At 40.2% G+C, this 21,914-nt stretch overlaps 1 protein-coding gene across 3 annotated transcripts; it reads left to right on the top strand.

Moving 5' to 3' along the window:
• The first annotated feature begins 10,080 nt into the window (after positions 1-10,080).
• On the top strand, positions 10,081-21,914 carry prkacbb (protein kinase, cAMP-dependent, catalytic, beta b). 3 transcript variants are annotated; one of them, XM_061732450.1, is made up of 10 exons: positions 10,081-10,444; positions 14,224-14,279; positions 14,358-14,486; positions 14,796-14,894; positions 15,014-15,096; positions 15,206-15,332; positions 15,413-15,508; positions 17,795-17,917; positions 18,026-18,190; positions 20,396-21,914. In XM_061732450.1, exons 1-10 carry the CDS (start codon positions 10,399-10,401, stop codon positions 20,519-20,521), a joined length of 1,050 nt encoding a protein of 349 aa, XP_061588434.1. In that variant the 5' UTR covers positions 10,081-10,398; the 3' UTR covers positions 20,522-21,914. The 3 variants fall into 3 exon arrangements, with proteins under 3 accessions (XP_061588434.1, XP_061588432.1, XP_061588435.1); XM_061732448.1 differs by having other exon boundaries at positions 10,083-10,444; positions 14,218-14,279; XM_061732451.1 differs by lacking the exon at positions 10,081-10,444 and adding an exon at positions 11,437-13,520 and having other exon boundaries at positions 14,218-14,279.

Here is a 21,914-nt window from a genome sequence, read left to right as displayed (position 1 = left end):
TCAAGGCCATAAAATAAAAGTGGTAGTGAGGGTACAAAGCATGTTCTGTTTGCCTTTTGCCCATGTTTGCTCGGAATTTGTTTATTTTCTGCCAAATTTCAAACATCTTCATAAAATCTCACTAAAGTACATGTTAGTTAGAAAATCAACAGGTCATTTGAGCCGCTTGTCTGAAGTCCAAAACACATATTCAACAGAAATATTTTCACCAGGAGAGCTGTCACATGTGTTGAAACACACTTGGAAGACCTTCAGCAGTTTGCACATGATTTGTATCACCTGCACATCATTAAACCATGAGCATTTGCTAGCGATGTGAACTATAACAAAGACAAGACCTACATCATTCTGAAATATCTAAACCAACTGCAGCTGAGGACAGTACAACACAGTGTTCTGGACTGTTTTTTAAGCTTAATTACATAAACAAATGCATGATTAAAAGTTGTGCTGAAGCTCTACGCCAGCTGGTTGAGGCAGACTGACACAGCTGTATACATGTGTCTTTGCACACTAAATCAAATGTCCCATTGTGTTCATCTGGAGTGAATTAGGGGCTGGAAGGAAGAGAGGGGGGGCTAAGGCTTTGATATACAGAGGAGGAAATGGGTAATGTCCTGGAACCACATGCAACCTCCTAATAGAAGCTGGTGACTGATAAGGAGGAGATAACCACAACATCACTGTCTGTTTGCAACCTGTAACCTTTTCTTTCTCACTTTGAGCAGCTTATAATTATGCTGATATCAAAAAGTTAAAGCACACACATTGACCACTTTACTATTTGTTTTGTAATTGGCATCAAATAATGATTAACAATTTAAAAAAATATTCACACAGCTTGTGCCAAGTTATTAAGTCATGCCAACTGCCTCAGAAATTAGATTTTAAAGCTTAATGAATCCAGTAATAGCTCTCTCCAGGTGTTAGTAATCCTCAAATAATTGCAGTAAACTTGCTGTTTTTTTTTTTTTTTTTTTTTTTGTTGTTTTTTTCCTAGTGGATTTAAATCCCAGCAAGATGGAGAAAATGTTGGGAGTCAGTGAAAAACAGAGACGTGAAAGCTGCATTGACGCCCCACTCCCTATAAATTCAGCTGATGTGCTGTGGAAGAAGCCACTCAAGCCCTAACCACTGGAGTAGAATTGGTTGGTAGCCAAGAGAGGAAATCTGTGGTTGTATGAGGCAGCTCCTGTGTGAATGTGAAGCAGGGTGTGTCTGGAATACAGTCACTGACTAATATTTCAATTGGCTGGACAAATAAATGGTTGCCAGAGTGATAAAGCGATCACATGTTTAACACCAATAATCAAGTGAACATATTTTTGTGGCAAAAGCAATACTATTATAATAATTAACATTTTCTCATCATTTAAACAAGATAAATATTATTGTAATGCAGCACATAGAGATACTGCTGTAAACATACCAATTCAGAAAACAGAGAATTAAAAAAAATAAAAAATACAGCCTTTCATTCATTTAAGACCATGAATCATTCCCTTTGAAGCACAGCCGAGTCTGTTTGCAAGAAACATAAGAAAGCCTGTATGGAGAGCAGCTGGTCATTTGGGATGAACAGGACCTGCTCTTTGTTGAGAAGAAAACAAAAAAAGTAGAAATGAAATGATAAAATAGTGAAAACAGATGACTGTTCCATTCAGTAAGAACACAATATTTCCTCACATACATGTATAATTGTCTATATATATATATATATATATATATATATATATATATATATATATATATATATATATATATATATATATATATATATATATAAAAAGCATCTTGGTTTACTATCAATCCACAGAGCGCTCATCATTTAACCATCAAAAATGCCACAGCTCTCACTGGACACCGTCACATGTTCTTTAGAAAAAACTGAAACTTACTTGAAAGAGAAGGCCTCGCAGTCCTACATTTACATGGCAAACTTACGTAAGCCCAATCCAATATAAGGAGATGTACTGAAAACGGTTTAATAAACTAACCCCAGTTAAATTAAATCAAGAAATTAAATCAGCTCCTTGAGAACGTGGTCAAGACACAGCACGAAAGTGCACAGAAATTGGAGGAGCCCCCTCTGCAGGAGATGCAGCAGAGATCTGCTGCCCTCTTGTGTACAAAAGTATAATAACATGTCTCATTGGCATGAGGAAAGACGAGAGAGGAGACAGAGCTTATATCACACAAAAGGTTAATAAGACGCCTAGGGGGCGAGCTGAGGCAGAAGTTTGTTTACAATGTTTGTTTGACAGTAGGTTGAGAAAATAACGATCAAGCAGGGTTGCATTTAACTATATGGTTGTGTGGAGGATGGACCATCTTAAACAAAGGAGGTAGCTGCGGATCCCTAGCTCTTGCACTCTCTCTCTTTCTCTCTTTCTTTTCAATAATTGTGAAAGTGAGGGATTCACCATGACGGACTAAGTGCCATTACTGCCATTTTAGTTTTAATGCTTCCATACCTAATGATTAGGACCTCCTTCGGGAGTTTGATGGTCCACAAAACAACTAATTGGATAAAGAAGAGAATAATTCATGCCTTAATTTTTAATGCCATTTTATTCATTTGAGATAAGTGATTTACGTGGTCCAGGTTCATAGTGGGACACAAATCATACTGGCGTTCTGTAACATTTCCATAAAAATTAGACACCAATTTTACTCCACTGGCCTTTACATACTGGCCCCAGGAAAAGAGAAAAAATCATTCCTTATGGAACCTAAGTGTGACTCAAATAGTGTGCATGAAATGAGGTCAATCACGTTCATCTGATAATAATTAAAAAACATAGCGGAGGAGAAGATGCTGTCAGCTTTCTTCATATTGTTACAAGAAAGTGTGTTGGCGTGTATGCACAATTGCGCAAGAGAGGTGTGTGCACGACAGTGATTGTGTGAGTGCGCAGCGCGCTGATGTGGAGAAGATGACCAGAAAGGTTTGAACAGTGTAACTACAGAATCAGTACAGAAAAAAATGTTGCAACCCTTCCAGGTGGAAATGTCCGGGTCTTCCTCACTAACTGGAAGTGTCCGGGTCTTCCTCACCAGCTGGAAGTGTCCGGGTCTTCCTCACCAGCTGGAAGTGTCCGGGTCTTCCTCACCAGCTGGAAGTGTCCGGGTCTTCCTCACCAGCTGGAAGTGTCCGGGTCTTCCTCACCAGCTGGAAGTGTCCGGGTCTTCCTCACCAGCTGGAAGTGTCCGGGTCTTCCTCACCAGCTGGAAGTGTCCGGGTCTTCCTCACCAGCTGGAAGTGTCCGGGTCTTCCTCACCAGCTGGAAGTGTCCGGGTCTTCCTCACGAGCTGGAAGTGTCCGGGTCTTCCTCACCAGCTGGAAGTGTCCGGGTCTTCCTCACCAGCTGGAAGTGTCCGGGTCTTCCTCACCAGCCGGAAGTGTCTGGGTCTTCCTCACCAGCTGGAAGTGTCCGGGTCTTCCTCACCGGCTGGAAGTGTCTGGGTCTTCCTCACCAGCTGGAAGTGTCCGGGTCTTCCTCACCGGCTGGAAGGGTCCGGGTCTTCCTCACCGGCTGGAAGTGTCTGGGTCTTCCTCACCAGCTGGAAGTGTCCGGGTCTTCCTCACCAGCTGGAAGTGTCTGGGTCTTCCTCACCAGCTGGAAGTGTCCGGGTCTTCCTCACCAGCTGGAAGTGTCCGGGTCTTCCTCACCAGCTGGAAGTGTCTGGGTCTTCCTCACTAGCTGGAAGTGTCTGGGTCTTCCTCACCAGCTGGAAGTGTCCGGGTCTTCCTCACCAGCTGGAAGTGTCCGGGTCTTCCTCACCAGCTGGAAGTGTCTGGGTCTTCCTCACTAGCTGGAAGTGTCCAGGTCTTCCTCACTAGCTGGAAGTGTCCAGGTCTTCCTCACTAGCTGGAAGTGTCCGGTTCTTCCTCACCAGCTGGAAGTGTCCGGGTCTTCCTCACTAGCTGGAAGTGTCCAGGACTTCCTCACCAGCTGGAAGTGTCCGGGTCTTCCTCACTAGCTGGAAGTGTCCGGGTCTTCCTCACCAGCTGGAAGTGTCTGGGTCTTCCTCACCAGCTGGAAGTGTCCGGGTCTTCCTCACTAGCTGGAAGTGTCTGGGTCTTCCTCACTAGCTGGAAGTGTCTGGGTCTTCCTCACTAGCTGGAAGTGTCTGGGTCTTCCTCACTAGCTGGAAGTGTCCGGGTCTTCCTCACCAGCTGGAAGTGTCCGGGTCTTCCTCACTAGCTGGAAGTGTCTGGGTCTTCCTCACTAGCTGGAAGTGTCTGGGTCTTCCTCACTAGCTGGAAGTGTCTGGGTCTTCCTCACTAGCTGGAAGTGTCCGGGTCTTCCTCACCAGCTGGAAGTGTCCGGGTCTTCCTCACTAGCTGGAAGTGTCTGGGTCTTCCTCACTAGCTGGAAGTGTCTGGGTCTTCCTCACTAGCTGGAAGTGTCCGGGTCTTCCTCACCAGCTGGAAGTATCCGGGTCTTCCTCACCAATTGCTGTTTCATTGTTTTGGTCTACTTTAGGAGGCAATAAAAAGAGGTGATCAGATTGTATGCCTTTCCGGAAAACGGCTCTTACATACAGGCACAGTGACCGGAAAAAGGGGGAAATGTTCCGCAAAGAAATGCCTGTAGGCTATGTAAGGCCTACGGGGCGCTTTCATACTTACATTTCTGGTATTTCTTACATACAGATACAGACTCTCACACTCAGGTCTACAACCAAGGTCACCGGCAGAGGCCAATAAATGTATTTGCAGTGAGAGAGAAGACTCCAGACTTTTTGTCTTTACTATGTTATATAGTGTAAAACTTTACATTGTGACACCTCAAAACTATCCATCCATCCATCCATCCATCCATCCATCCATCCATCCATCCATCCATCCATCCATCCATCCATCCATCCATCCATCCATCCATCCATCCATCCATCCATCCATCCATCCATCCATCCATCCATCCATCCATCCATCCATCCATCCATCCATCCGTCCATCCATCCATCCATCCATCCATCCATCCATTATCTATACCCGCTTTATCCTTTGCAGGGTCACGGGGGTCTGCTGGAGCCTATCCCAGCTGCTTTCAGGTGAGAGGCAGGGGTTCACCCTGGACAGGTCGCCAGGCCATCGTAGCCTCAAAACTATATCAACTAAATACAGCTCATATCTGAACATAATTATGAGAGGTTAGAATAGGTAAGAATACCTTCTCTCATATGGTCACAAAGCTAAGAGGACAAACCAATGATATCTAGAAAAGGAGCAATACAAGTGCTGCAATAACCTGCTCTTGAAATTACAAAAATTGATGGACATTGCAAATACGGTAGGTGTAAAGTATTTAAAAAATATTCTAGCAAAGTTGTTGTTTTTTTTTTCAATAAAATAAAAAAAGGAGTTGTGAGAAATTTGGTAATATAAATGTGTCTATAGGCTCCATGTAAAGGCAAACTAAAAGTCAAATAGATACACATAAAATGCACAACAAACAGTTGCCACACAGGATGTGAGTTAAAATATTCTTGAAGTCTACACTCAAGCAGGAACTCAGTAATCAGATTCCTTATCACAACGTGACAGCTGGCTGAGTCCGTCGGTGAAGAGGGGCCCTCCCATCCCACATTTTGACAATATTTAGACCCATGATATGTAAACTGGGCTATGCAGTGAGCTCTGTCATCTCAACCACTTTAGTTTACGCAAACTTTTATTAAGTTACACACATTTTCTCAACTTGCTATTGGCCTTTATGACAATGCAGAAGAAACTGTTTGGTTTAATCATTAAAACTACCCCAAACTCAACACAAGGGAAAGAGGCAAGAAGATTAATGGAAAAAAATTAACTTCAATAGCTTAAGCACAGTCTACACAGTGTGATTTATCAGTGGTCGCATATGAAAGATACCCAGCATATAAGAATCATGGTGACATCTTTGATTATGCTTAAAAAGAAACTAGCTCAGGGCAGTGGGAGAGGTTTAAAGATCTCTATTTTAATTGTGTTGCAACCAAATATATCATCCTCCCATCTGATAACTTCAAACATGAAGTGTAGCCGAGTTCATTAGAAGTCTGTTGCACAGTGTGGCTTGCAGTGAACGCACAAGATACCTCAAATTGCACAGTGTGCAGTTGCCTTTACTTAAAAAGAGCAAGAACAGAGCTTTGCAGGAGCAAGTATTTCAGTGAAGTCAAGTAAAAAACAGAATCCTGGATTACAAAGAAACAGCAGAGCAGACAAACAGGACAGGAATATAACCGGGGACTGCAACAGATGAGCTTGCAAGGAGAAAGGGAAACCAGGCACGGTACACACTGAGTGAGGTGATGACTAACAAAACACAGGTATGGCAGTCAGCAGCTCAAAAACAAGAGCTGGAGGCCAAACACTGCTGAATTTAGAAGTGATCAAGCTCTTATATAGTAAAATAGGACACAAGCTAAATGCGGAGCATGGAAAAGGACACAATCAGCTTTGAACACAAGAAAGGAAACATAACAAAGCCCATTTACCATGACACATGAAACAAAGAGCACACAACATGAAAAACACAGTCCTTCAGTATGCCATATATCACAGTAATAGAAAGAATAATGGCATGCATACTTGCATAGTAACACAGTATGACATGTAAAAATAAATCATGCACTTAAGTGACTTTTCAGTTGGAAGCAACAGAACAATCACATTACATTACCGTATAATGTTTATGGTGAGTTTTTTTGTTTTTTTAGATGGGTATCGTTATCTTTACACTCAAACACTTTTTCAGCCACAGTATGTCTTGCAAAGGGGTGGATACAACATCTAATCTCCCTATAGCTATCATAATCAAAATGCATCTCTTTTAAAGTTTCTATAATGTACTCTTATAGAATATGTCCTTGAGCAATTGAAAGTTAGCCAAACTGATGGCTCAAGACCAGCAGATGGTGGATGACCCTCATCACTGGCCACACTCAGCGGTCCTCCTGATAGGAAGGTGCCAGGGGTTCCTGTCCAATGAGCCGAGGATGTGAAAAGCTTCTGTGAGAAAATGAGCCAACTTCGAACTTGAACACCACACTGCTGAACACCAGCAGTGTTTTGTTGTTAGATGTATGTGCTCGTCACGGTTTGTCTCATTACAAACACCGGGTATAAGCATGGGGGTGTTTAGAAGTGTGGACATTAGTATGCAAGCCAGTCTGTTGACAGTGTAGACTTTGTTAAATTTAAAGGAATTAAAACAACCCCAACACTCGGTAGTTATAATAGCATAAGCTTTCATTAGGGACCAAAACGATGTAAATCAAAGCAGTTTTGAACAGAAGCGATTAATGTTAGCCCAGTGAGCAATAAACTTACATCAAAATAAACTGTAATTTTTATTCCTCATTAGTGACAGTGGGGATAAGGGCCCTACTGACAAGCTGAGGTAAACTGAGGCCTTATAAAATAATAAAATAACAAAATGAGTAATTAAATAAAAAAAAAAACATCAAAAAATGTTTATCAAATTGTTGAATTCTGATTTTAAAAAAAATGTATAAGTTAAAATCTTTTTTACAGTCTAATAATTAATCATTAAATAAGTGTTGAGATTAATATGGAAAACATCTGTCTTCTGTGGCTGGGGCTGCAATAAACACGGTCAATTACTTTACTTTTTGAGCCTTGTGGCCCATAGAGCCAGTGTTTATCTCCGGTTTCTGTAGCGCAAACGAACAGGTGTTAACCACCCCCAGGATAGGACGCTAGTCTATTGCTGGATACTTCCCCTAGCAAAGCTAGGTACCTATTCATACACCTGGGTGAAGTGAGGAAAGCCGAGAGTAAAGCATCTTTCCCAAGGATGCACAGAGTGATGCCAGTGCCAGGGTCCACGACCTTCGGATTCTGAGCCCGAAGCCCTAACCACTAGGCCACTCCGCTCCCAAATTTTTTACTTTACTTGAGCTGAGGGAAAATATTCACCCTTTCTGCCAATGAACTTGTCTGTTTCTGTGGAGCCACTGGCACTCATCTCATCAGTGCATGTGACTGGTGTTGTAGTTAAGCTGGTGGAGACAGAGGGGCCATTAATTGTTTGCAGGAATGCCAGTAAAAGACTGTATTTGATTAAAACAAAAACCTTTAGAAAAAAGACAGGTTTAGTTGCGAGTTAACAGCTCTTCTCCATAAACTTCATTTTAAGGCTTTTTTTCAGTAATATAGACATTTTCTCCACGCGTTCAACATCAGGAAATGCATTTCTTCACAGTCTATAGGATTTACCAATATCATTGTGTGGGAGAGGCTAGGGCTGTACAATACATTGAAAATGTGTCATGGCTTTCAACATGTGCGATACTACAGTAATATTGCCAGCACTGATATATATTACAGTAAATTACTATATAAATATATTATTTCCAAAGTGCCATTTATTCATGTATTCATAATATATTTGGCCAATACGATAGGCCTTTATTGCATGAGATTCTACTTTAGATTACATGAAATTTGTTGTTGTCGCAGGCTGCAGTTTTCTATTTATTCATTTATTTTTAATAAATCCCTTTTGCTGGAAAACAAATTGGTATCATATGAGGATTTATATCGTGCAGCTTTACAAATAATGCAAAAGAAGAAAATGTGTGGAAGCTGATCTGTCCAATGTCAGATCTTTTTTTTCACAAAGGTTTTTATCCAAAAAAGTAAAAACTCGTATGCATTCAAACGTATATACACATGCAAGACACAGGTCATGGGAATGAGTGAACTGCAGGTTCATTCCAGGATGTAATATTCTTAGATTAGACACCACAGGTAAGAATGCACTCTGAAAGGCTCAGGTAGTCTACGTGTCAGTCTGAATGGAATGCGTGAAGATATATCAGCTTTGATTAATGCCACTGTTGGACGTTACGAAATGAAACAAACTGTCATTGGTGGAGACAGGATGTTTACAAATACTATTCTTATCTTTCACATCAGTATATGCGTGTGTGTGTGTGTGTGTGTGTGTGTGTGTGTGTGTGTGTGTGTGTGTGTGTGTGTGTGTGTGTGTGTGTGTGTGTGTGTGTGTGTGTGTGTGTACACTACTAAATTTATACCTATTAACCCTATAATGCGGGACGCATATTTGATACACAAATTTCTGACTCTATAAAAATAGTTTTAAAGAATAAAAAACATAATAAATAAAATTATCCAATGCATTTTTAATTATTTAAAATAAAAAGTATTATTTGGAAATGCGTTTTTAATTTCAATGTATAATAAAAACTTTAAATGAATGGAAACGATGTTTGTGTATTATTTCATATGTCAGGCTTTAAAAGGTTAATGGAGGATTTTCATTTCAGTCTAATTTATTGCCCAATCAGGACAGTTAAGATGATAATGGGGCTGATATGAATTCAATATTACATAACTTGCTTTTGTTTTTCAGTTGTTGTTTTTATTTTATTTTTATTTATTTATTTTTTTTTTTGGGGGGGGGGGTCTACGGAAGAGTATCAGGGCCAGGCAGGAGAAAAATTAAAATAATTTTTAGAGGAAGATTCTTTTTCCATTATGCACTTTGAGAAAAAAGTTGAAATGTCGAGAAAAAAGTCGAAATATCGAGAAAAAAGTCGAAATGTTGAGATTAATGTTGAAGTACAATTTCGAGAAAGGTCGAAATGTCGAGAAAAAAGTCAAAATTTCGCCTTTTCAACTTTTTTCAAGAAATTTCGACTTTGTTCTCGAAATTGTACTTCAACATTAATCTCGACATTTCGACTTTTTTCTCTAAGCGCACAATAAAAAAAAAATCTTCCCCTCTCAAATATTTTTTCTCCTGCATGGCCCTAATACTCTTCCCTACGATTCGCATGTATAATCATATTGCAATGTGACGTTTAAGTGCAGGAAGTGATTGAAATAAAGTGCGGGCTATCATTCCCTGAACGAGCCATTTCGCCAATTATCCCTTCGTAATAAGGACGAGACAATCACAAAGTCAGGCAGAGCAACTCAGATATCAGCCGCTATCTACGGACCCGTGAACGCGCCAGTGATGCTCCAACGCGGAAGCAGCGCCGGATGGACCGGCTCCTTGTCAGCGACATCTCGGGCCAATCCGAGCGCTCGCCAGCCAGCTGGGGGGGCTGGCGAGGGTTTGGCGAGGGCAGGAGGGAGCAGCTTAGTCACAACCAGCCAACACAAGTGACCGCTAGCTCCATGTCAACCGCGCAGACATCAGCGAAGCAGAAGCAGCGGAAACCTGCCTTTCTCAGGGGGAAGGAGGAGGAGAGGGCGAGGACGGGAGACCGGGCGCTATTCCCTCTCGTTTAAACCCGAGTAAAACACCTAATATCGATTTTACTTTACGCACCTCGGACGGGGGACCCGAAAAATAATAATAATCTGGAAGGTTAGCTCGCCTCCGACGCCGTCATCTCCTCTCCCGCAACATGGGCAACGCTGCTACGGCCAAGAAGGGCAACGAGCTGGAGAGCGGTGAGTGCGGCCATGTCTCCCCGGGCAGCTGCTGCTGCAGGCCGGGGCCGCCCGGCGCTCAGCCCCGGGCACGGCTACGGTACCATCCAGCACCCCCCCGCAGGAGGTTAAATGTGCAAAAAAAGGAAAAAAATGCGCACATGTTTGTGAGGCTTTTATTTCCAGATAAAAAAAACCCGCAGGTCCGTGTGTTTAGGTCGCAGAAGTGCAGCCGGAGGAGTGTTGTGCCGCGTTCCATTTGTCCTCGGAAGTGGGGATTTCCCAGTTCCCAGTTGGATTTTTCAACTGGAACGTCCTTCGAAGTGGGATTTCCCACTGGGAAAGTGGGAGAGTCTTCACCACCCCCGAGTTCACATTCCAAGATGGCTGCCCCGGTTGTAAACAGTAGAAGAGAGCTCTGTAAAAATTCGTAGCACTTCATTCTAGTTTTGGTCACACTAGATCAGTCGTATACAAGTATTGTTCGGCATATATATGCTGCTATAGTGTAATTTACATTTTTCATGTGGTATATGCGAATTACAAACTTGTTTACCTACTTTGTAACTGGAACGCTGATAACTCGGCTGTGACGTCATTCCCAGTTCCCAGTTCCGACTTCCGAGGTAAATGGAACGCAGCATTGTTGTCCCTGGGAAGGGGAAGCACCGCCGCCTGCCTGCACAGGCTTTACAAGTGTATGGAGAAGCGGATGCATTTTCAATTAATGTCAGTTTTTACAGTGTTAGATAGTTGTTTTTTTGCGTGTTATTTGCAGCTCAGGAATTGGATGAAGTCGGGAGAGCAGATAGCCTGCTAACTGTAGCGGTGATGGGTGGGATTAAGCCTGAAATCGACGCAGAGCCTACGCCGTAGGTTACGCGGCGAAGCGCACCGTACGCCGCAGGCTCTGCGTTGGTGTAACGCGGAACCATAAATCAGCATTTAGCCCTCACAAGGCCCCTCTTGATGCTGATGGCTGCTCGGGCCTTAGCATGGTGTCGTGTCCTGGTAAAAACAATCCCTGGGTATTTGTGGAGGAAAAGAGCTTCACTTTAAAGCGTCACCTCAACAACCCTTTTATGTGGTGTTATTTTACAGTTATAACCATGTGGATGTGACTCTTAATCTGTCTCTGGCTGCAGGCTCTCCCCTCAGCACAGGCAGCTGTGTCAAACAGAAACTTTGCACTGATGATCTTAAATCTGCAGCCGTAAAACCACAGAGCCATGAATAATTGGCATAAATAGGCATTAAATTGTATTTGAAGTCAGTGTGGGACTGTTTCTGCCCCAGGCTTTGCTGCCACATTTTATTCTTAGTTACATAAACAAAGCTTTCCCTCTGTCGAGCACCATGACCAAATATGGTGAAGAAATGACAAATCCCCTCTTTCCATTCATAAAATTGTGACCAACTATTGACTTTCTGGCATATGCAATGTACACTTGCGTAAAAACACCATTGGATCATGCGACCTGTGTTTGCGTAGCACCCCTACTCTAATCTTGATGTGGTAAAAGTCCATCAGGGCTCACTTGTCACACTCAGCTTGTCATTGACTGGAGCAGCTTGTCATCGGACCTTCGTCAGAGGATGAGAGGGTATTACAAGCTTTGAAAGGTTTGACGCAACTCGGCCCAGGCCAGCGTTACTTTCCGCTCATATACTCTGATGTGTGCATTGAACACGCCCTCTAATAAATCATAACTGTTTCCCCATACCTGGTTGTAAACACAAAAGTTGTAGGGGTTTATTGGGTTTTGTAATTGCCCAAAACATTGGCAACTCATAGAAATAAGAAACCTTTTAATACATTTTCATTATTTTTTTCTGTAAAGAAAACAGAAACTAATTAGCTGTCAAAGTTATGTTACTTTACAGCCCAGTCAGTACATTTCTTTGGCCTTTTGAGAAATACCGGTCAGACACAGTGAGTGTTCTCAGCCAGCAGCTTTCAAGCACACCGAGATGATCAGATAAGCTATAGCATCTATACTCTCCAGCATTTCTTTTGAATGCAACTATGATCCCTAGATCCTGGGCCGTGGCTAACTGTTAAACCCATTTAAGCTGACACAGTGCCCTGAGCTGCAGATTTGTCTGGAGCATATCTGGTCTTGACAAGACAACCTGGTTACCTACAGTGCCTCATGTTGACTGTGTTTCCCGTCTATAGATGTCACTAGCAATAGTTGGAAGAGCACCAGCACCGTCACACTTGGAAGGGGGAGGGGTTAAACACTTGCTGTCTTGATACCTATTTTATTTCACAGTACCCATGCACTGTGTTCACACTGTAGTGTAACAATATATGTCAACATAACTCGTCTGTGTTATGCTTGGATGAATCTTGGCATTGATCTTGGAGCGACGTTTACTGGCTTTGCACATTTTGTTTCAATGAAGTTTTCACCTCTTGACACAAAATATTACAGATAAGTTGGTGCATACTGTACAAACGGGCCTCGTATTTTTGAGCAGCTAAAATTGTTTAGTCAGTGGGATCATGATGTTATTCCAGAGTAGTTATTTTCATTGGTGATTCATTCAAGTCACATTTTAAGAAAATTGTTAAACATTTGATGTTGCCAGCTTTGCAGATATGAAGATCTGCTGTTTTTTTTATCATAAGAAGAAATTGGATGTCTTTTTATGATGAATTTATTATAATTTCTACATTAATGTAAGAATAGAAGTCAGATTAAGTAGCCGGATAAAAAGTCATACATGTTCCAGTCTAAAGCTTTGGAATGTGCTCTGTGTAGATTTTGAGCATACTTTTTTTCTCTGATAGTTATCTGTTCAATCTGATCTAATGTGCATGACTGAATTTCTGATAAATGGCATTTTGGCACACCCGTTTCTTCGACTACCTCAGTAGACAGTTAGTCTCCGTTCAAATTCTTCAGGTGATTGTCAACTGTCTTCTCATTCCTGTTGCTTTTAATCACGACATGTGCTTCATGTTTGTTGTTGTGATATACTTGTTGTTATGTACATGAACTCTGTATTTCTCTCTGTCTTCTCTTCTGTATCATCCCATCCATGTGGGTGATTGTTCCTGCAAAACCTTGGTGATCAATAGAGACTTTTGGTATGGCGATTATTCAAACGGATGACAATGGCAGAACAGCATTGGGTTTTTATCATGAAAACCTGCTTGATGTGCTTGCTTTTATTTTTTGCTTTGATAATAAGTCATCTTGTCCTTTTTTTTGTTGTTGTTTGCATTCTCTCAATCTGGATATCTGCGGTTTGCTGTGTTCCCCATACATATTGGTTTGTCTTTGCTCACCATTTTTAAGCTGTGTTCAATAGCCTTTCCACAAGCTGTATTGCTGTCAGTGATGCACAAGATGCTCAGAGAAATCTAACCCGTAGTTTCTGAGTGGTGTTGTCCTCTCACCCCTTTTGGAATAAAGCTACTAAATTAAGTAAAACATATTGAGTTTCTTGGCATGCATCACTTGTCTGCCTGTCGTGGATGTTGTTTTGTGTCTGTGTTTTTCCTCTATTTAGACAAAACTGTTTTATTTTTTATGATGCCATTTATTTAATATCCAGATGAGAGTTGACTCTGCTTGTGTTCTTGTCCCTGACTTACTGTGTACTTTCTGTTCCCAACATTTCTCCCTTTCCCCTTTTTTGTATGATTAGCATTTGGTCTTTTTATCAGTTTAACCAAAACCCCAAATATGTTTTTGTCCCTGTGACCAAAATAGTTTTTCTCAAATAGAAAGCATGTGCCAACTATCTCTCTCTGCTTTTTTTTTTTTTTTTTTCTTCTTCAGTGAAAGAGTTTCTAGCGAAAGCCAAAGAAGATTTCTTACGGAAATGGGAATGCCCACCTCAGGTCAGAGAGTTAACATGTTAAACATGACATTCACAGTCTTTGTAAACAAAGTGTACTAATGTGATGACGTTTCCACAGAGCACAACATGCCTAGACGACTTTGACAGAATAAAGACTCTGGGTACCGGCTCGTTTGGGAGAGTAATGCTGGTGAAACACAAAGGGTCAGAGCAATACTTTGCTATGAAAATACTGGACAAGCAGAAGGTCAGTGGCAGCTTGTATCGGGCCTCATGGGAAATTTTCACACAAGTATTAATGTTGACATGAACAGTAAATGTGAAGGACAATAAAGTTGGGTGGTACTTACTAAAGCCAGCAAAATTACAGCTTATTTTAAAATAAATACCCTTTAATCTATTCATGTTGCATTAAAATAGTTACTAGGAGTACCAAAGTAAAACATATTCTTAATACCTTAAATCTGCCTTTTTGCTCTCAGAGTTCTTGTAACTTTGTTGTGAATCGAAGTGAGATTTGCCTTAACAAAGTCATCTTATCTCTTTTATCTACCAGGTGGTAAAACTCAAGCAAATAGAACACACGTTAAACGAGAAAAGGATATTACAAGCAGTGAGCTTCCCCTTTCTCGTCAGACTTGAGTACGCATTTAAGGTATAGTGTGCTTATTTTAAAATTCAATTATTTTATGTAATCATCTGGGGAATGTACATGTGTAATAATCTGGAGAATGTATATATGTTCTCCTTTTTCTTTTTTTGTTTATTTTTTAGGACAACTCCAATTTGTATATGGTAATGGAGTATGTTCCAGGAGGGGAAATGTTCTCACACCTAAGAAGAATTGGAAGGTTCAGGTGAGCGTTATTTAAGAGCAGCGGTATTTTGATTTGACCCCTTTTATCTTATGGACTGATCCCTTTCAGAACTTTTGGTTGAAAATGCTTGTCTCTTCTTTGTTTCCAGTGAACCACATGCACGATTTTATGCTGCCCAGATAGTGCTGACATTTGAATACCTACATTCGCTAGATCTCATTTACAGAGATCTGAAACCTGAGAATCTTCTCATTGACCACCACGGCTACATTCAGGTGAGCTACAGTGCATTAAATTCATACGCAAAGCTGTTGCATGCAATGCACAGAACACTGCATGTCCCTCTGACTTGCAGGTGACAGACTTTGGATTTGCCAAGCGGGTAAAAGGAAGAACCTGGACGTTGTGTGGAACACCGGAGTATCTGGCGCCTGAAATCATTCTCAGCAAAGTATGGACTTTAAGTTTTTCTGATGATTTTCAGCAAAGTAATGTATAGTTTTGCATTCTGATCCCTAATTCATTTTAGAGGATGCTTTAAATGTTGCACAGGTTTGTTTTTTTTACAAACAGTTGACGATGTCACACGCAAGCTGAGCTGACCCAAACTAAAACCAAGGCTGTGACCCTGTCTTGACGAGCAGTGAGCGAGCTGCTGCTTTAATGTGCTGCACAATCAGCACTGTCTGGTTAAAATAACAAAGTGTTAACCAAATCATCAGGAGTGTTAAATATATTTCCAAAAACTATCCTGTGCAATTACTGTGCCTGACACACACTAGCTTATAGCTGATAACTTGTTACCAATTTTGGAGTGAAGAGTGAATGAGTAATGTTGTCTTGCCTCAACCAGAACTCTTTTTTTTTCGGGGGGGGGGGGGGGGGGCTTTAAAGGTAAAAAGCATTTACAACAATTATTCTGAAACGTGAACCTTCATGGGTGCATAATGACTGATTATGGGCAATGTAACCACTTATGTCTGGATACATTCCTCAGCTGCATCAAACGTCCCAAACAAGCGTTACCATATTCCACATTGAGTCTCATGCAGAACTAACTTTTGCTGCAGTTCCTCAACTGACCGATAGAGGCTGGCTCCAAAAGCAAGTCAATCTCCATTGACCTCTATAATAAAATGTCCAATTTTAGAGCAGAAATGAACACGATTACAGCCTGGTTCTAAAAAACTATTTTGGTCTCAATCGTTTGATTTCACACCCATGACAACAATGAGCGGGGTGCATTTTTTTGTACTTTAGAGGATTTTATATTATGCAATACGTTTATTTCTAATATGATTGATTGGCTGTCTGCTCGGCCAGTCGCTAGCCGTTATCACTTCCACATATCTAATCGTCATGCTACCACCCATAGCGAAGCAACCAGCCACTTTTATAAGTCCAGGGTCTCATCCAACATGTTGAATGGTATATCCTGATGTAAATGTCTGACGGCAGCTCTGCAGATATTTTGGCGTGGTTAATCTGAAGAAGCTGGGAGCAAAGCTAACTTTGATTGACGTGCAGTAGGTGTGAATGCTGATCCCGAATGAAGATGGGCTGCAAAACCGGTCTTCAGAATCCAATGGATCATGTGACCGAATGCTTAGTCCATTGTTATATACAGTCTATGGTATAGATATATATAATGAAGGCCTTTATTATGTATGTCTATGGTCCCAACCTATGCCAGAACCAGATTACCCACAATTCCATTTTCCTAAAGGGGAAGGCTCAGCAAGTAGCACATGGTATTTTTTTATTTAAAACTTTCTCAGTTGAAAAGTCAGGAAAAAACAAGAGAGGAGACCGCACACTCCTGCTCCCTAGTTCAGATTTATTAGCACATCAAACGTCGTAACGTTACCAACAGTGCCCTCTTTCAAAAGCAGACTAAAAACGTATCTTTTGCACAGGCGTTTGAGTAAATTCTACATGGTTGGCTGAGTGATCGCACTTTTGTTAAAATGGAATTATTGTTGTTATTGTTGTTTTTCTCTTGACATACTTTTGTCTGTTTCTGTTATTTTAAACCTGTAATTTTGATTGTTTGTTTGATTATGTATTTGAGCACATCGAGTCCATGCTCATGTGAAATGTGCTTTATAAATACATTTGCTTTGCCTTAGCATCATCCACTTCACAAGACGGCCTCCTGCTCGTATGTTTTAATCTGGATTGTGTCCATGTCTAATAGGCTTGCCAAGATTCAGTCATTTGGTCTGAGTGTTGGTTTAACAACTGTACATTTTGAATTTGGAACACATGGAAAAGTCAGGAAATCCTAGCCAAATGAGTTTGGCAGATTTGTTTTACAATCACGTTGCAACACTGAGTTTGAGCACATTTGTGGTGGTGAAACATGTATCTTAGACCGAAACCAGATTTAATAGTAAGCAAATTTATCACAATATAAGAATAAATACAATATGAATCACTTTAATTTTAGGAGCTTTATATGCAGTTATATTTCAATCTGAAAACTCTTTGTTATATACTTATTTTAATATATATTATAAAAGTATTTGCTGAAACGGACTAATTTTGTGTGTCAGTGTTATCACTGAGTCTCAGTGGAGCTATAGGAACTTTTTGGAAGTTCCCTCTAAACTTTAAAAGTTGCCTTTTTAAGGAGGAAATTCTGTATAGCTTAGGTATGATGTTTAAAAATTGAGAGTTGTTGAAGTGATTTTTATTTCTTTTTCATTGATATCAATGTCTGTCTTGTCTGTTTTAGGGATATAACAAAGCCGTGGACTGGTGGGCCCTCGGAGTCCTCATCTATGAAATGGCAGCTGGATACCCCCCGTTCTTTGCAGATCAGCCAATCCAGATCTATGAAAAGATTGTGTCTGGAAAGGTAGGGAAGGGTTCATTTAAGACAAAAAGACTGGTACTTCAGAGTATCTTGTGCCTTAACTCCCCATCCACTTTTCACTGTTAAAATTAAATTCTCAAACTTTGCCAGGTACGATTTCCCTCCCACTTCAGCTCAGATTTGAAAGACCTGTTGAGAAACCTCCTGCAGGTGGATCTGACTAAACGATACGGCAACCTGAAGAACGGAGTCAACGACATCAAGGGCCATAAATGGTTTGCTACAACAGACTGGATCGCAATCTATGAGCGAAAGGTAGGACAAACATGCAAAAACAAAACACAACTGAGTATTACTTAATCTTATTGCGTATTTCTTGAAAGAGGAATCACTTTTGCTTGTGTTCTTTATTTGACAGTCTGCAAAAGCTACAAAACTAATAATCCCAGCCAGCATTCAGGGCTCACAATTCAGGTGTCTTGGTTTGCACACAAACATACCTTATGTTTCTGTGTCCGTCTGGTCTTTGACCGCCAAACATAATCCATTGTTTAGTAAATACAGAACTGGTGGAGGTAGTTTGATGCGTCTCAAGAACTGATTAAGAAGAAGAACTGTTAAGATTTAGATTTGTGTCCAGTTTTTGCCCTGCGTTGTTCGCTTAACTGGTTATAAGTTACTCCTTATGAGCTGTAATGTTGCCTGTAAAAGAAATGTCTTTCAACTGGTTTTCATTGTACTAAAGCTTCAAGATATATTTGAAATTATTTGAAGAGTTTCAGCGAAACACAGAGTAACAGAGAGGCCTATCGGGGATATAAAGAAACAGTGTTAATTTTTCTTTTTCAGCATATGTATTTAAGAACTTGTAACAAAAAGGGTAGTGTTAGGTTTTAAATGAATGCATAAATGCATTGAAATTTTTTTGTACATTTCAGCTTATTATTTTTTGAAAATATGTATACCCAAAAATATGTATACCCAAAATAAATGTGTCAATATGGCATCAGTCTTTCACCCTAAAACAACCAGACTTTTTTTTTTTTTTTTTAAGTGAGCTTTATTCCTTCTAATAAAAGCTGAGTCCTGTTGAGATGTTTTGGGCAGCTCCTGGACCACCTTCCTCGGGAAGCGTTTTGGTCATGTCCAACTGAGCGGAGGCCTCGTGTCAGAAGTTGATGGATTGGGTTGTCTTGACTATTTGTTGTCTGTTTTAGCTAAAAGTTCCAAAATGTAGTTACTGTCAACTTGGTCTCCTCTAGTGATGCACCGAAATAAAAATTTGTGGCCGAAACCGAAAATAATAATAAACACAACAATAATAAATACCGAACAATACCGAACATGGTTGTTCAGCAGTTTTTCCATTTATTTTGCCAATTTTTTCACCATTGCATAAATCAAATACATTTGATTTAGGCATGCTTTTCAAAGAAAAAAATCTTTTACAAAATTACAAGGTAGAAAATATTTATTGAACATAAAAAAATTAAATTTTATTAATTTCCCAGCATTATGTTGTTTTGGTTCCACCTCCTGGTGAATGTTAGGTAAAATTCTTATGGGGTTTAGTTTTTGGTTGGCCAACGATTTATTACGGGAGCGGCCAGTCTATTAGGTAAAATTCTTATGGGGTTAGTTTTTGGTTGGCCAACGATTTATGTAGTGCGCAACGTTACGGGACGGAGCGGCCAGTCTATTTCCTTATTTTACAACGCCGTTATTAATTGTTCGGTTTTTTTCCCCACTTATTCCACCGAACACAGAAAGTGTTTTTTTGCCATTTTCGGCCGAACAATTTCGGTTACCGAACAATCTGTGCATCACTAGTCTCCTCTTAAACTCCTCTTGGTCTCCAACAAGTGCAGGCAACAGGTATTAAAACTGCTGTCTGAATGATCACCTCAGTTATCTAAGTGTGAACATTTAAAGTTGCTTTTTAGAAGTCACACTTTACAGGTATGTGGAGGAAGAAAAAAATCAGTTAGACTCAATAACTTTCCAGTGCTAGGCTTGAGATGAACTCGTTTCTACAAATTGTTCAAGGTAAATGACTGCAGGCGCAAGCTTTCCCACCAGTCTCAAATGGAGCTCTGAATTTTAAAAATGTTATTCTATTAAAATTAAGGTCAATATGCACAATTCTGGACCATTTCAGGAACATCAGGATGTTTGTGCTTCACTCTGCTGTAGTTTCTAGAGGAAACCCCATACTGTTGCCTCTCTACACAACTCACTACATCAATTATATAACTGTCAGTTTCAAAATGTTACAAAAACAGCTGGATGCAGCATAGCAGCATGTTTCAAACATGTCAAGCTGAGAGTGCTTAATGTTTTTCACATAATGCTGCTTTCACACAATACAAAAAGTATTTTTTAACCTCGCACAGTGGATATTATTCTCTGTATTCTTGTTCCCACGGTTTAAACTGTTTCCAGGTACACTTCACTGTCTAATTCTCTAAGAGTCAGTTTAGTCATGAATCTAATCCTTCCTTGTGTGTCTCCCTCATGCAGGTTGAAGCTCCATTCATACCAAAGTGCAGAGGCCCGGGGGACACCAGCAACTTTGATGACTACGAGGAGGAAGAGATCCGTGTTTCTGTAACAGAAAAATGCGGAAAGGAGTTTGCAGAGTTTTAGGACGTCATAATATGGATATATCAGGGAAATTTAAGGGGATCTTTGCACTCTTCAAAAAGACTTGGATCTACTACATAGTCCCTTCATTCCACAAGGCTGAATGAGGTCGCCATGATCCTTGGGTGCCGATAACCTCTCACTGTTGCGTACACCTGCGTATTAAAGCAGACACATCACTTTTTCTTTTTTTTTTCCTTTTTTTTTTATACATGTTTTTCTTTTCTAAACTTTGGAGGCAGTAGTCTTGGATGTTTTTAATCCTCACTCACAATGTGATATTTTTTGATTTTATGAGGGAAAAACAGACGGTGGTCATAACAGTCCACACGCTGTAACTGACTTTTCTGTGGCATTTTAAGAACACAGCTGAGTGGGTTTATACATTTTTTTCCCTTTGTCATCAACAATGTACATTTAAAGTTGACATCACTTTTAGTTCTAGCCAGCAAAAAGAGGTAGATTTTGTCTTATGTGCATATCTGTCAGTTTGGAAGACATTTGAACACAGCGAGTGTTTAAAGCATGACCAAATAGAAAAATTCTGGGTGACACAAGAAGAGAGGGCCTTTCCTTTCTTTGCTTTTTGCCTTAGAGAGCCAAGTCCTCAGATCTCCCACAAAAGCATCCATTCACTGTCTTTTTGGTAATTTTAACCCAGGCACAGCAAAGCTATCGCAGAAAATGACAAACCTTGCATTGGCAAGTCCACTTGTTTGTTTGATCCGTTTGGGTCTATTAGTTACATGTAAAAACGATCATTTGCAACCTTAACTGTTTTGTTTGCCACCGTGTTAACATTATAGTCATGTTGTCCCTAGATTTCAGGTCTGCTTAGGACCCTTTGTTACAAGTCTGTGGAACAATGTGACTTCAGTAAACAGAAAAGAGTGAAGTGAAATCCTTTTATAGGATTTTTATTTTATTTTATTTTTCTTTTGAGTGTTTTGTAAATCTGCAAAAATCAGTGTGAATAGTGTTGGGGGTTTTCGCCTCAACATTGTTAGTTAAACCATAACAAGAATTCAGATTTTATTTATTAAATGAAAGACATTTTAAAAGTTAATTAAGAATCAGAAAGGCAAAACAGGATATCCATATTCTTCCTGTCACCAGCCCCAGGCAAATTACCTTTTTCATTCTTGTCAAAGAATGTAGATTTGCAATTTCTAGGTATGCATATTTGAAAGCTTGATTTCAAAGTTGTTTTTGTTTGTTTTTCTTTTTTTTAATTATCTTTTCCTCACAATACACTGGCTAAAATGAAGACTGCTCCTTTGTATCACATGTAATCCCGTTCTTGTTAAGCTCATTACATTATACATATATGCATTGTTTCATATATGTTTTTATTTATACACATTAGAGATGCTAATAAATTTTATTTTTAAAAGTG

This window comes from Cololabis saira, chromosome 10 (genome assembly GCF_033807715.1).
Source record: "Cololabis saira isolate AMF1-May2022 chromosome 10, fColSai1.1, whole genome shotgun sequence".
Lineage (NCBI taxonomy): Eukaryota > Metazoa > Chordata > Actinopteri > Beloniformes > Belonidae > Cololabis > Cololabis saira.
This window is presented reverse-complemented; position numbering and strand designations above follow the sequence as displayed.

What these genes read in the sequence shown, in the direction of transcription:
- prkacbb (XM_061732448.1), top strand. Translation starts at nt 10,399, where the DNA reads ATGGGCAACGCTGCTACGGCCAAGAAGGGCAACGAGCTGGAGAGCG. An exon ending in AATGGGAATGCCCACCTCAG is followed by an intron (nt 14,280 to 14,357) that starts GTCAGAGAGTTA and finishes ACGTTTCCACAG; the next exon opens with AGCACAACATGCCTAGACGA. An exon ending in AAAAGATTGTGTCTGGAAAG is followed by an intron (nt 17,918 to 18,025) that starts GTAGGGAAGGGT and finishes AAACTTTGCCAG; the next exon opens with GTACGATTTCCCTCCCACTT.